General features: G+C 39.3%; 1 protein-coding gene across 4 annotated transcripts in view; it reads right to left on the bottom strand.

Moving 5' to 3' along the window:
* ARID4A (AT-rich interaction domain 4A) overlaps nucleotides 1-12,483 on the bottom strand; it is a 49,931-nt gene extending 37,448 nt beyond the window's left edge. For 2 of the 4 annotated variants that reach the window (XM_082485980.1, XM_082485983.1), the window contains exons 1-4: nucleotides 12,423-12,481; nucleotides 11,050-11,160; nucleotides 8,514-8,579; nucleotides 7,489-7,579 (exon numbers count right to left, since the gene is read on the bottom strand). In XM_082485980.1, coding sequence (XP_082342106.1) covers nucleotides 7,489-7,579; nucleotides 8,514-8,579; nucleotides 11,050-11,160; nucleotides 12,423-12,428 — 274 coding nt within the window. In that variant the 5' untranslated portion in view covers nucleotides 12,429-12,481. Of the gene's footprint in view, nucleotides 1-7,488; nucleotides 7,580-8,513; nucleotides 8,580-11,049; nucleotides 11,161-12,422 lie in introns of all 4 variants that reach the window. The other 2 variants (XM_082485982.1, XM_082485981.1) reach the window with 2 other exon arrangements.
* Between the last annotated feature and the right edge of the window lie 1,162 nt (nucleotides 12,484-13,645).

Raw genomic sequence — 13,645 nt, 5'->3', positions numbered from 1 at the left:
TACACTCTAAGCTGCAAATTCAGTCCTCTTTTTAACCTCACCAAGAAGTAAGACTGTTTAACTGTAGTAAAAATGCCTAGTACCAACACACAAATTAAAAACTTTATAATTAACGTTGAATAACTTTTAATTCCTTAAATAGGTTATTGTTACAACTCCAAATTCTCCAACAGCAGGAATTCTAGAGGTTACATTCCTTAAGAATTCACTGAACAGTATCAGTTGTGTTAAGTAGGGAAGGAAACAGGAATGGAAGATGGGGAGAAAGGAGATATCTCCCCACACACATGTAATGTAGTCATCAAAAGATGTGTTTACAGTGCCACAATATTTGTCTTAGAAGAGGAACTTACAATCCTGTCCTTCCAAAGAAACGAGTGTGAAAAAGCAGAAGTCCTTTAAGTACTACCATTGCCTAATATGGTTGTGGGCATGTACTTGTTGAGGAAACAGGCTGTACCAGCTGACCGCTTCGGTAAACACTTCTGGAAAGACAATGATACACCCTAGCCAGGAACTTATACGCTACCATTTAAGAGTCGATATAACAAAATAGGAATGACAAAAAGAAAAGCAAAGTTTCTGCTGGCCACAAGCCTTTCTTCCAAACACGTTGCTTAATGACGAACACTGACAGAAGGGAAAAAACAGATGACTAAGCAGCACAACCTGGAGGAACAGCCTCTATTCTAGTCCCAAAGAATGGAGTTCAGTGTGCTCCATAGAGAGCATATTTAAACAGTGAAAATAAAATGGAAATTTTCAGAATTTTGCTGCATCCCAACCTTGTTGATAATAACAGGAATTAAATAGAATTGGTTTTGTTGTTTTTGGTTTTTTTTTTTTTTTTTTTTCCTCTCTGTGGAAGCCTAGACAAGCCAAAGTTATGACAGAAAAAAACAAAGCTTCCCAGTGGGAATCAACGCAGTACCTCCCAAAACTTAGAAAAAAATTATCTCAATTAAAAGTTGAGTACCTCAAAAACACATTAAACAGCACAACTTTCAACTCACTATTGATGAGCAGGTATCTTCCATTCCCTGTCTGTAGCAGGCCTGTATATGCCATTAACAAAAATAATACTAACCCTGTTCTCACAAAACCAGTGTCTCAACATCCGTTCTCATTTATTCATATAAGAAATACTAACAAGACAACTAATCAAAATAATTTTTAGGAACTCTGAAGATGCCTGCCACAAAATACTGCAGATCAGTTTAACTACATCTTGTTTATAAACATCCCTTAGATTTAAAAAAAAAAAATACACCCCCCCACCAAAAACACAAAGAAAAAGGAGCATATAGCAGTACACTAGCAATAACATCCTCATAATAGTTACAATATTACTTATACACAGAGCAATCAGTGTTACCAGAACAAGGCAGTCCTGTAATAGACAAGTGAATAGGGAAAACCACCCTCAAAGCTGCATCTGCTTGCTAACTTCAAATCCAACAAGCTATGTTACTGTTGCTGTCCAAAGGAAGAGAGACTCTGCGCTGCACAGCAAGTGACCGTTTTTTTTCCTCATTCCCCATCCCATTCAAAAACTTGAAAATCTACCAAGACAATGAAAGTATGTACCAAGAAGTAAAAACTGTTCCAGTGGCACTACACACACTTAATCATTTTCACTCGCTGCCTGAGAAAGTAGTAATTTGTGAGCTATCAGAGATGCTATCTGTGAGTGTCTTGATGAACGTGTGCAAATTTTGATGATTTTTGTTTTTCAGCTGTGGAAACAATATAGAAAGTACCAAGAGTCATGCAATACTTGTTGAATGACCTTATAGACATGGACGGTACTAACTACTGATTCATGACTGTAAAAGGGCTTAAGAGCAAGATACTGCAGTGTATTGTGCTACTGAAGAGACAACAGAACTCAATTAAAAAAAAATAAAATAATTTGAAGTGAGCTTCAGTTCCTCTACAGAAACATATGAAATATCACTGAAAACACAGAAGTGTGATCTTTGAGTCTATCCATGGAAGACTATCACCTTACAAACAAAAACCTACTTTCTGAAACTTTTTCTGAGATGTTACAGTCATCTTACTATTGTTACATAAAAAGAGATTTAAAAAGTAAACTACTCCCTTGCTTTCCTTGCTGTATTGTTTTTTTTTTTTAAACACTCAGTCCACATTGTAACAATGATTTTTTTTTTTATCACCAAAGGCTCTATCCAGTTGATTTGCAACAAGGTTCAGTTAATATACTTTTTCACCATCACATCTGCTCCTCTACCTGCATGTTGCTGAAACACACATAACTGCAAAGTGTGGTGCTATTATTTTTTCCTAGATTCTCCAGAAAGCAACCAACACAGCTACTGCACAGTTTCTACGTGCTGCAGGTGCACTTAAACAATATGTTCCACAGAAGGACTCCAGGCAAGTACAGGGTTTCCTCAAAATCCACCCAAGCAACATTTTGAAGACAAAAAGAACAAATTCATGGTGGGTCAGGGTGGTATATAGTACCAGCAAAGCGGGACAACTGGACAGTTCCCCTGTCACACTTGTTTTGGATTCCTGGATGACACATGCACAGCCAGAAGAAGCAGCTTCTGGGATAGAGAACTCAACAGGATGCTGATCAAGAACTGGTCAAACCAGCCACACAAAGATGACTAGTGCCTTGCACATACTGCAAAATGTGTGCTGTTCAAGTTATAAAAAGACAAACTGACAAGCCTCTGGCATGGATGAAATCAACTGATCGTGGTGGCACTAATAGCTTTTACCACCTTCATACAGGAATAAGGCATGTTAGGAGCTTAAAGTTGTAGTGGAACCAGGACCAATTCAATTCTTCCTGTTAGCATAGATACCTCCGTACTGCATCAGAAGAGCAAAACTTCTTTTAAAAATAGGAAAATGTGACTATAAATAGCAATCCTGCTCCTGAACGCCCTCAGACATCACTGTTGGTTTATTTTCTGATAAATATTCTCAGTATTAGGAATGGCAATTTTCAAAATCCATGCACTGTGAGAGAGGACTGGAACCAAATACTTAACACCTTTCATTTCTGTCACCTGCCCTCCTGAACACAGTGCCCCAGAGTAACGCAACGCGTGGCTGAGACTACACTTCACTTCCAAAACAACTTAAGTGGACTACTCAAAACCTCATATGCACAAGGACAAGCACTCAGTATCTAACACACTCTGTATCTAGCACACACTCTCTCAGCATTCCCTGCAAACTGCCACAGTGACTACATGATAGGAGCAAGTTACGACCATGTGAGGTCGGAGAGCAGCACCAGCAGAGGTACAGGGCTCACAGAGGTGTCTCAGAAGTGGTATCTGGCTTACAGCACAGCCAAAGTTGGGCCGTGTTGATGTACAACACCGCACGAGAGCCAAGAAGGAAAAACTCTGTCGGCTTTGGAGACTCATGCAATGTTGAAAAGAATGAGAAAAATAAGTTCTTTAATATTTATATTAAAATATCCTGCCACTTAATGGTAACTTTTTAAAGGATAAAAGACATGTCTTCTCTTACATAAAAGTACTAGATGAAGCCTGAAAACCGTAATACACAAAAAAAAGGATTCACACTCCTTTTCACTCTAAACAGTATAGAAAGTCCTACTGTTGACAGCAAAGTCTGCTAGAAACTGCAAATGCCTCTCATCGTTTCAATTTTTTTCATCCCTTTTTCCTACTCATTGCAGAGTAAAAATTACTGAAAGTTAATACGTTTTCTCTTTCTCTCTTTAGAAAAACTTTTCCATTATTATTTATCTAGCAAAATACAAGGCACAAGGGACAATGTATTTGATCTGTTTTTTTCTTTTGTTTAAAGTTGTAAATATGGTTAAATTACATACACTTAATGAGATCAAAGCATATACAGATTATTGACGTGAGTTCTGTCAAAAGAGAGACGACACTTTCATTTTGATGGGGCAATAAAAAAGGTCGTTCTAAAAGCAACCTTTTGGATGCTGTTTATTTAATTAATAATTTAAATACTGTTTCCTGCTTTTATATTGACATTACATTGCTTCTAGTTCTGTACAGAAGGGATACAAAAGTGTTTCCTTAAAGAACATAGACATAAGGATTTCTGTTTTCTGAAATTCTAGTAATGCCTGTAGGATTCCAGAGAGCGTGAAAGAAGGAAAATACAGCTATGCACTTTGAAAGGTATGGTCTGCATTGTGGTTTCTTTTTTTCTTTTAATCATTTCAGACATTATTTCAGTATTTACCTGAAGCACTTTACAAGTTAACAGAGAATCAGGTGGATGGTACACTAAGTAAGCCATAATTCAAACCTGGCTCAGCTGAAAGCAGATCTGATAGACCATTCTAATACTATGCAATTATCACCTAGCAATATATTCAGCACTTCAAAAGCATCAATGCAGCACTTTAAAATGCAATTATTTAAAATGAACTTACTTAATTTACAAATTTTAAATATTAAAACATCCAACTGAGCCATTTGCTATCCAAAGAACTTAAACTGTTATTACTGTCATCCCACTTCAGGTGCAATTGAGCAGATGAGAGGGATGACTTGTACAATTGCATTTTCCAGACATTGTTAAACTTTCACTCCAAACAGCTTTTATTTCTTCACCTACTTATAGTGAAAAGCTGAATTTCAAAGGTAATTTCAAAAGTATTTCCAAATCACAACTGAAAATTTCAATACAACTAAATGGCTACAGTAATATCATTATTATGTAAAAATAGGTGAAAAAATGATTCCATGGCAGCTACAATAAATACAAATACTTATTTATTTTGGGTACATGAACACCACTAATAGACAGGAGATACTGTTAAAATAGACTTAACTGATCATCATTGTGGCTCTTTTGTTATGTTGGTGGCAAAGTAGCCTACTACAGCAAACTCAACAATAGCGTTTCTACTGGTTCACCTTATTGAACAAAGCAAAGTTGTTTCAGCTGACTTTTCTTCTTCTTTAGATACCTATCTGAAATAGAAAACCTGATTTGCAAAAGTGAACATCATTACTTCTCACTAGGCATGCATGCAGTTTGTTTCAGTAGATTTTTTTTTTTAATATTTGTACTTAATATATTGAAAACGTTTGTCTATAAATATTACTGGTTTCCCTATCCATATCAGTCTACTTTTAGATCACCGAGGAAAAGATGCTACATAACACAGAAAATAAATAGTGCAGGAAATGCACTTACTCCTGAAATACCAGCTTTCCCTTGTGCTTTCCATCTCAAGCCTGACTATGTTCAGGAAGACATTCTAGAAACCCGAAGGCTGTTTAATCCACTTTCCTCCCAACTCTTTAGCTTTGACTGAATCAGTCAATAAGACTGCCATGTAGTATGGCCCACCATCTATTAAAAAGGAACCAATTTGACTCTCTCTGCTTCACAGCAACATAAACATACATCTAATATCTACCCAAAACTTAAGACACAATGGAAGTAACACGCAAAAGATAAGGCTTATTTTTCACACCTCAATTTTTCTGTACTCACCTGGAACACTTGCCCAGTTTTGAAGTAAAATAACCATTTTTTTTTATGACACAAACTTCAAGGTCTGCTTACTTGTGATTCACTTACGGTGAATGTTACCTGTCCATAAGATCTAAATACAATTCCAATGTATTACAGTTGTATTTTCAGAGTCATAGGTACATATACTCCACATGCCATTATTACAGTACTGCATGTTAACTTACCGTAAGATTACTTAAATCCCACACACACACCCAGCTCCAATTTTTTTTTACGAAATCCTACAAGTCTTAATACATTTGCATATGGAAAACATATGAGTTTATTTTCCCTATTCCGCCTGTCAAAAAATATTTTCTGGGTAAAGAAAGTGACAATAATAAATTAATCCACTGGTTCAACTTTGTAAGAAACTGCACTTCAATAAATGTAAGAGAGAAATAATTTTTTACTTTATACATGATTGGGGACAGTTCAACAACTTTTTAAATCTAAACAATCACCCACTAATACAGGGCAGAGCATGTATTCACCATCCAAATTACCAGCTCATCAAGTAAAGATTTGTGGCAGAAGTATACTGCTCAAAAAAAAAAAAAAAAAAAAAAGATGACAAATATGGTTTTTGTATCAATGAATAGTTTAAAGCCTTTTTTAATCACCGAAGCAGGAATATGTAGGGCTGGTTTACTAATGTAAAGCTTCTGGTCCAAATTTAAACAGAATTAGGTAAAATACTACTTTAAAACAAAAATAAGTATGTATTTTAAAATGGAAATGCTAATTCATAAACCACAAAATCGGTGCGAGTCTGTTTCCTATCTCTTCTGTATCAGAACAGTGAATCTCTAAGACAACGTAAAGCAAAGTTGAAAGTCCAGCGTTCTTCATTGAGTATGTCACATCATCATACTAAACCAAGTAGATTTTAAATCTTCTGCACTCCAAAATAATCCTGCTTTTCCTCCCTGACCTGACATATACTGCAATTTTACAGCTAAATCTACAATTTTACAGCAATGTTATAATGTTGAAGTACAATGCAAAGACCAGTGAGCTTCGTCAACTGGCTTATATTTAAAGCAGGCAACAACAATAATAATCATGAAGTGGTAAATCCTTCCAAATTGTCTGAAGTGAGAGCCTTATCCTCATCCCACCAAAGATAGCATAACCTCACCTACTGCAATGGCAATGTTGGATCACTGAAAATATCTTCTTTATATCTTAAAAAAAGGGGTTCATGAATCAAAATAATTGACACTTCATGTGATAGTGGACTTCAAGAGAGTACAAAAGACTATGAGGTAAAGCTGAATACATTTGGTATACAAGGCAGCTAGTAAGAAACAAACAGTTTAAATTTACAAGTACCAATCTCAAAAACAATGCCAAAGAGTAGCATGTACACGACAATTAAGAGGAGCACGTTCCCTCTGTGCCACTACCAGTGAATATGCTCCACTGCTGTAAGGAAGTTGTGCAAAAAAAAGACAGGTGCTTGCAAAGCTCTTTCTATTGTTTCCTATAAAACACAACCCTCAACTCTACGCAAACAGAGGAATGATTTCAGAATGCATAGTGGTGCTCACAGTGTTTTTCTTGCGTACAAGATTGCATATAATGAAATAAGGCCTGCATTTCAATCATTCGCTACATGCCACAGGTTTTCAGCTGGAAGTGCAATTACAAGGTTTATGTCTAAAAATCTGCAAAAATTATTCTGAATTCCAGTAAGTGACACTAACATCAGCATACATGCGTTGCACCAAATGAAACTTGATTGCTCAGCCCTGCAATTACCTTTGCAACAGTCCCCCTGAACGGTAAATAACTATCATCCCATTTTAAATGGAAAAGGAAACAAGACCTGGAAGACTTGAAAAAGTCCCCTACAAAATCTATCTTTGATCTTACAATACAAGAAAGAAGTACTTACATTATTACCTATAATTAGAAATATATTGTTCAAAGATTAGAGACTGTAAATGTAAACACGTGTCTACTCACCTACAGTATACCAACTAGCATCTGTCAACTTGCTGATAACAGCTTCTTGAAAGGATCCATCAGGCATTTTGGTTTCAACCATTGCACCAACCTGCGAAAAGAGGTATCGCAAGGTTACATGTAATCCCAAACTCATATAACTGAGAAAGACACATGTAGGCATTAATTCTTCCGGCAAGCTAGATTTTTTTTTAAAGACTCATTTTAGCCAAATGTTACTTTGTAAAGTTTAGTTACTTAGCGGGTAAGAACAGAGGTCCTTAAGTTTGAAGGCTGAACTACAAGTAGACAGTAAAGCAGTAAGAAACTCAGATCTAATTTCATTATGACATCATCAGAAGAAATAATAGAAGGCTAATTGGAAATAAATATTCAAATAGTCAAAGTAATTATTACTTTATTACTGATGTGCACACAATGACTACTATTTCTTATACTTTAAACATTGCTATACTGCAGCTAAATCAGAATTTCAGTAGCAGCATACAACATACATTGGTGTTCTTGCAGTAGCTAGGCAAAGACAAAAAAAAAGATGATCTGTGCTAGAGCTCTATTTGCAGTCAGTGTTTTATAATGCAGCTATGTATTTTAGCAGACAACCATTACATATAAAAATACAAACCAACACATTTTTATATAAAGTATTTTAAATTATTTTAAAACACAGTTAGAGCAATTGTATTTACTATTGTCTAATGGGCTTGAACTTAGCTTTGTAATCAAGTTCTCCATTACTTATAAGTTTCATTATGTATAAAAAGTGTTGTATCTTATAAATAGATATAAAAGTCATTGTGTGTGCAAAAGTGTTTGCGTATGAAGTATACTACATGGAGAAGCATAAAGAGCCTCAATAAACTACAAGACTAATTACTTGGGATCAATCCGATCTAAAGCAGTAAGCCTCCTCCTGTTGATTTAAATTCTGTAAAACAGGTATTCACATAAACAGCATCAGAATTTAGAATTTTACAAATCAATTGTGTGATTACAAAAAAAAAAAAGGCATACAATATACATACTCTTAGAGGTCCTTTCACTTGGTCATCCTGCACTAACTGAGTTGAATTATCCCCCTTCAGGACCACCTGGAAGACATTCAAAAACATTTTTATTATATCTCTTATTTTCAATAGCAAGGAAATAGCATATGAAACTGTATCTATAATAATATTTTGGCAAATAAGATCTTTATCAAATGGACTCGAACATTATTGAACACAAAATACTTGGCATGGATGCTTTTACTCACAGGAAGTCCCAAGTATCACATTTAATATTTAATCTGAAACATCATAATTAAAGAGCAGGACGAACCAAATATCAGCCATTCCAAGGCAAAGAAAATACATTTTTATGCGAGTTTGGATATTGATACAATCCAGGGCATACCTGGAACTCGGCTGCCAGATCAGAAGATTAAGCAGGCTTTTTCTCTCTCTACTTCAACTGTAGCACTTTATGAACAACACATTGAGTACTAAACTACAACCAAAATATAAAGATATTTTTATTAAATATATATCAAAAAACCACTGAACTGACAGCAATACCACCATTTCTGCTACCTTGAGCAAGAGGAAGTGTTTATGGTAAAGATGTGAATCACTACAAGTGTAACAAAAATAAGGATCAATTACAGTGCAAGCAAACTATGCTTCTTCCTTAAAATCCTGTGTTTGAGAAGGTCACACCGATGAGGCAAAGTGGACGCAAGCCTATGCAACTTGAATCCCTGAGTTTGGAGAAACTCAGTTAGAAACATAAAAGATGAATATTTAGATGTCACCACTATTAACTGTTTCACTGCTGTTTGTTATAGCAAAAACACCTACAGTGCTTTAATTAAAAAATTAAATCCAAAATTCCTATTTCTTTTCAGGAATCAAAAGTCCCAGGAGCTTCCTTTCCACCTATAACAATGTCCAGTTTTCTAGCTCCCCCAATTATCCTCCAACCATAGTCTACACTGTAGCTGTATTTATAAATAAAACACTAGTGGTATGCTAAAATAGAGCTGGTATTAACATTCAGGTTAATAATGCAGTTTATGCCATTTTTATTTAAAACGTTATATCAGCATTGAGATGAATACAAGTTGTCCTGCTACTCAGGAAAAGACTACTGGACTTTCTGGACTCTTTGCATTCTTGGCAAGCATGCCAGGGTCTTAATCACAATATCAGGCTTAGCTTGTTAAAACTTCAATTGTTATAATATAATTGAGATACAGTGACAGGAATTTCCATCAAGTCACAGCAGCCTCATACACTTCCAAATCTTATCATGGAGTAATAAAGCACGATTCTAATGAGAAAAAGAAACTCACACCTACTAAGAGTCTTAAATACTCTATCAGACCAAAAAGACAGATACAAAATCAATGATGTCAGACCAGGAAGGGAAGCACACTGCTTCCTACAGAGCTTCCCACTAACACAGGTTTCAAAGAACATCACAGATTTCTAAAAGTACTCATTAAGAACAGGGGAAAAGACTCCAAGATTTGAACTGTGGGGTTTTTTTGCATCATGGAGAGCCCTCTGATAGAGTCATATGATCTACATATGTAACTGAAGAGGCCGATCGCTTGTTCTACCTGATCTAAGCATTAAAGTACATAAAAACTTAGATGCGTAGTTATAAAAAGAAGCTTTCATCTCTATTTGTTAGGGGGTTTTGGGTCACTAATCCCTTATTTACATATCCTGGACAGTAGACAAGAAAATAGGAAGTGGGAGGATTTTGACAAAACAAAGCAGCAGAAAAAAATCTATATATACTTTGAATTCTTAACTCTTATTTAACTACATTTTATTCTTGTTTTCCCATACTAGCATTAACAACAGTACTACAAAAGCAAAATAATGATTTTCTTTTTTGTTTGCTTTGGCCTAAGACCTGTAAGTGTGGATTAATAATATGTGCCAGTACTATGCATGTGTAGAAACTCAGGTACAGCCAGAGCACGCTGTTTGAGAAGCAGCTGCAAGATGCTCAAAACTTAACAAATGTTATCCTGGACATTTCTGAAACCTGCTCTAAGAAACTAATTATTGCTATCTTTTTTGCTCTTGTGTTGATTTATTTTGGCACTGCCTCTTAAATTCCAAGCTATAAAAATGAGGATGTCAGCTGGAATGAAATGGAACCTTTGCTTCTGAAGAGGTTGCTCTTATTCCTTATTACTCATGTAAAGCCATAATCCTCTCTTTGTGACATCAAAACTGATTGCTGTGAAACTGATGCATTCACAAACAGAAGACAACCATGATCAGGAAAGAAGTAGCAAGAACAGGTAATTTGAAAGCTCATTCTTGTTCCAACATGCTCCTAGAAAAATAAAAAACCCCATACACACCCCCTGCAAAGAGAACAAAAACCAAACAAAACCCACCCCAAACCAAACACCAAAATATGAAAAACAATATTCAAGTGTTCTTTAAACCTCATACAGTGAGGTGAGGAGCATTTCCTAATCTTCAGCAGTAGGATCTTCTCTGACAGTCCTCTCAACACAATGCTTTAATAAAATCAGCAACAACCACAGTACACTACCTTGACTTTCACAAGCCTTTTCACTGTCTTAATCTTTGCCTCACAGAAGGCACCACGGTACTTGGCACTGACATCAGTTCCCACTGTCAGGTAGGCAGGCTCATCCGCTGCCTATTAAGAAACAAAAAATAAGAACAAAGTTTAGTTCTTCTCATTTATTTTTACAGCTACATCCTTATATATTTCATTTTACATCTAAACTTTTAGACCTATTGACTTTTAAGTGAAAAACAACTTCTGTACTAAGAATTACAATCAGACTGTTCTTTAAAAGAGGGAGGGGAAAAAAGAAACCAACAAGTTACAGGAAGTTTTGTTTTACCAGTGATGGTGACACCCCCCCCCCCAATTTGTCTGCCTAATTACTCTCCTAGAAATATCCTTGAGTATTGAACTAATATTTGGAAAATTTCCTTATAAAAAGAATAACAATACATAGCAGTGACTATTAATTCAAGTGATTCCTATACAGCATACAAAAGGAAAATATTTCAACTGCAATAAAGCAGCATAAAAGATAGTTGTACTTTTTTCAGGTATAAGCAATCCAATGGTACAGATCGTTTAAAACATTTGAGATTGTAAATATTGGGATGATAGCAATTAAGTGCATAACATTCTATATAGAGGATTTTTTTCCTGCTGACCAAAAGGAGAACTCTAGAGAAATTTGCTGTAATCTTTCAAACAGCTGTTAACTACTATTTTTATTTCCTGAAATACCTTCATTACTTATATACATTAAGAAAAAGAAATACTTTTCATCATGTTTTCCATAATCTGGACTTTATTACTCAACACTCCACTTTATTATGCTTGTAGCAACTGATAAACAAGGACAAAATTACCACATTGAAAATAACGATCATGACAGGAAATCAGAATATTAAATAACTGGTTTTCTGTTACGGGTATTGTTTTGGGTTTTTTTTTTAATTGTTATTATTTCTTTAACTCTGAAGGCAAAAAAGTTTTTCTCTCTCTTGTGAATTACACTGCAATTGTTAAGCCTTTGTACTGAAAAAAAAACGGCAACAACTAAGGCGGGACAAAAAGCTTGCGGTTTTGCAAACTTGCAATAGCAGCTGCTGATACAGGAAGCATTTAAAGACAGTAGCCCAAAGGACAACAACTCAAAAAGACGTCGTGAATTTTCAGACTACTACTCCACGACAAGAGCTTCGCTCACCCGCAGCTCGGGAGGAGAGCAGAAACAGGATTTGCAGCATGCACCCCAACCCCGGCCAGCGTTACCCTACTGTTGCTCAGCCGAGACATATGATTAAAAAAAAATTAAAAATAAATAAATGAAGTCTCCAGAGCAGCAAGCGAGGGGTTAAAAGGAGCCGTTCCCCGCTCCGAAGTCACCCTACCTTCATCTTTAAAGGTTATTTGAGGGATTCCAGCTCAAAAGGCTTCTCCTCCCCACGAGCACACGGGAAAACACTGCAAAACAAGAAGGGGGGGGGGGGGGGGGGGGGGGAGGGGTGAAGGCAGACCCGCGTAAGCGTGGGTCTCCCCGTGCGGGGGCGGCCGGGCTACGGGGGGAGCCCAGCGCGGGCGGGAGACGCCGCCGTCCGTCCCAGCCCCACCGGGTCCGCGGGAGGGAGCGGGGCCGGGGCCCGCTTCCCGCCCGGCGGCCCCTCGGTGTGTCACGTCGCCATTGCTCCCGCTCCCCGCCTCAGGGCGCAGGGGCCGGGGCGCGCGTTCGACCCGGGAGGGAAACCCGCCGCCCCACACGGGCAGCTCCTTGCCGAGGTGGTGGTGGTGGGGAACAGCGGGGCCCGCCGCCGCCTTCCCCGCCACTCCCCGGCCCTCGCAACTTTCTGCGGCCCGCGGAGAGACGCGGCGCCGAGCCCCTCCTCCCCGCCCCCCTCACCCGCCGGCCGGACGGACTTCTCGCTCCCGCCCCCCGGACGCCCGCCGCAGCCGACGGCCCGGGCAGCCCGCCGGGACGCCGCAGCCCCCGGCCCGGGGCAAGGGGAGGTGGAGCGGGGGCGGGCCGGTGCCGGGCGGCTGAGGATGGAGGGCGGCGCGGGCGGGCGGTCCCCAACACCAAGCGTCGGGGCAGCCCCGAGGACGGCGACGGGGGGAGGCGACTGGGGGGCGGGGGGCCGCAGGGGGCACGGGGCGGAGTTCGGCGGGGAAGGGAGTCCCCGTCCCCACCGTGAGGGGAGCGGCGGGCGTCCCCGTCCCCTCACGGGATGGTGCCGGGAAGGGGGGGGGGGGGGGGGGGGGGGTAGAGGGAGGGGAGAAGGAAAAGAGAGCTCCCGGCACCGCTCCGCGTCCCCTCCCCCGGGACGGCGACGGAGTTGCGGCTGCCGAGGCTCCCGCCGCCTTCGATGCCTCCTACCTGAAAACTCGGAACGAAGTGGGCAGCCCCGTGCTGCCCGGCCCCGCCGCGCTCCTCCAGCGCCGTGGCCCCCTCTGAGACGACGACAGCCCCGCGAGCGGCGGCGGCGGCGGCGGCTGAGCGCGGCCCCGCTCCACCCCCTCCAGCCCGGACTCGCACCGAATCACCAGCGACGAGCCCAATAACAAGCTGTTGAGCAGAATCTGTCCTGCTTGAACTCCCATTGGCCCCCTCGTGACGCCC

The sequence above is a fragment of the Vanellus vanellus genome (genome assembly GCF_965231255.1).
Source record: "Vanellus vanellus genome assembly, chromosome: 6".
Taxonomy (NCBI): domain Eukaryota; kingdom Metazoa; phylum Chordata; class Aves; order Charadriiformes; family Charadriidae; genus Vanellus; species Vanellus vanellus.
Note: the sequence above shows the minus strand (reverse complement) of the source record. Positions and strands in the feature narration are given on the sequence as shown.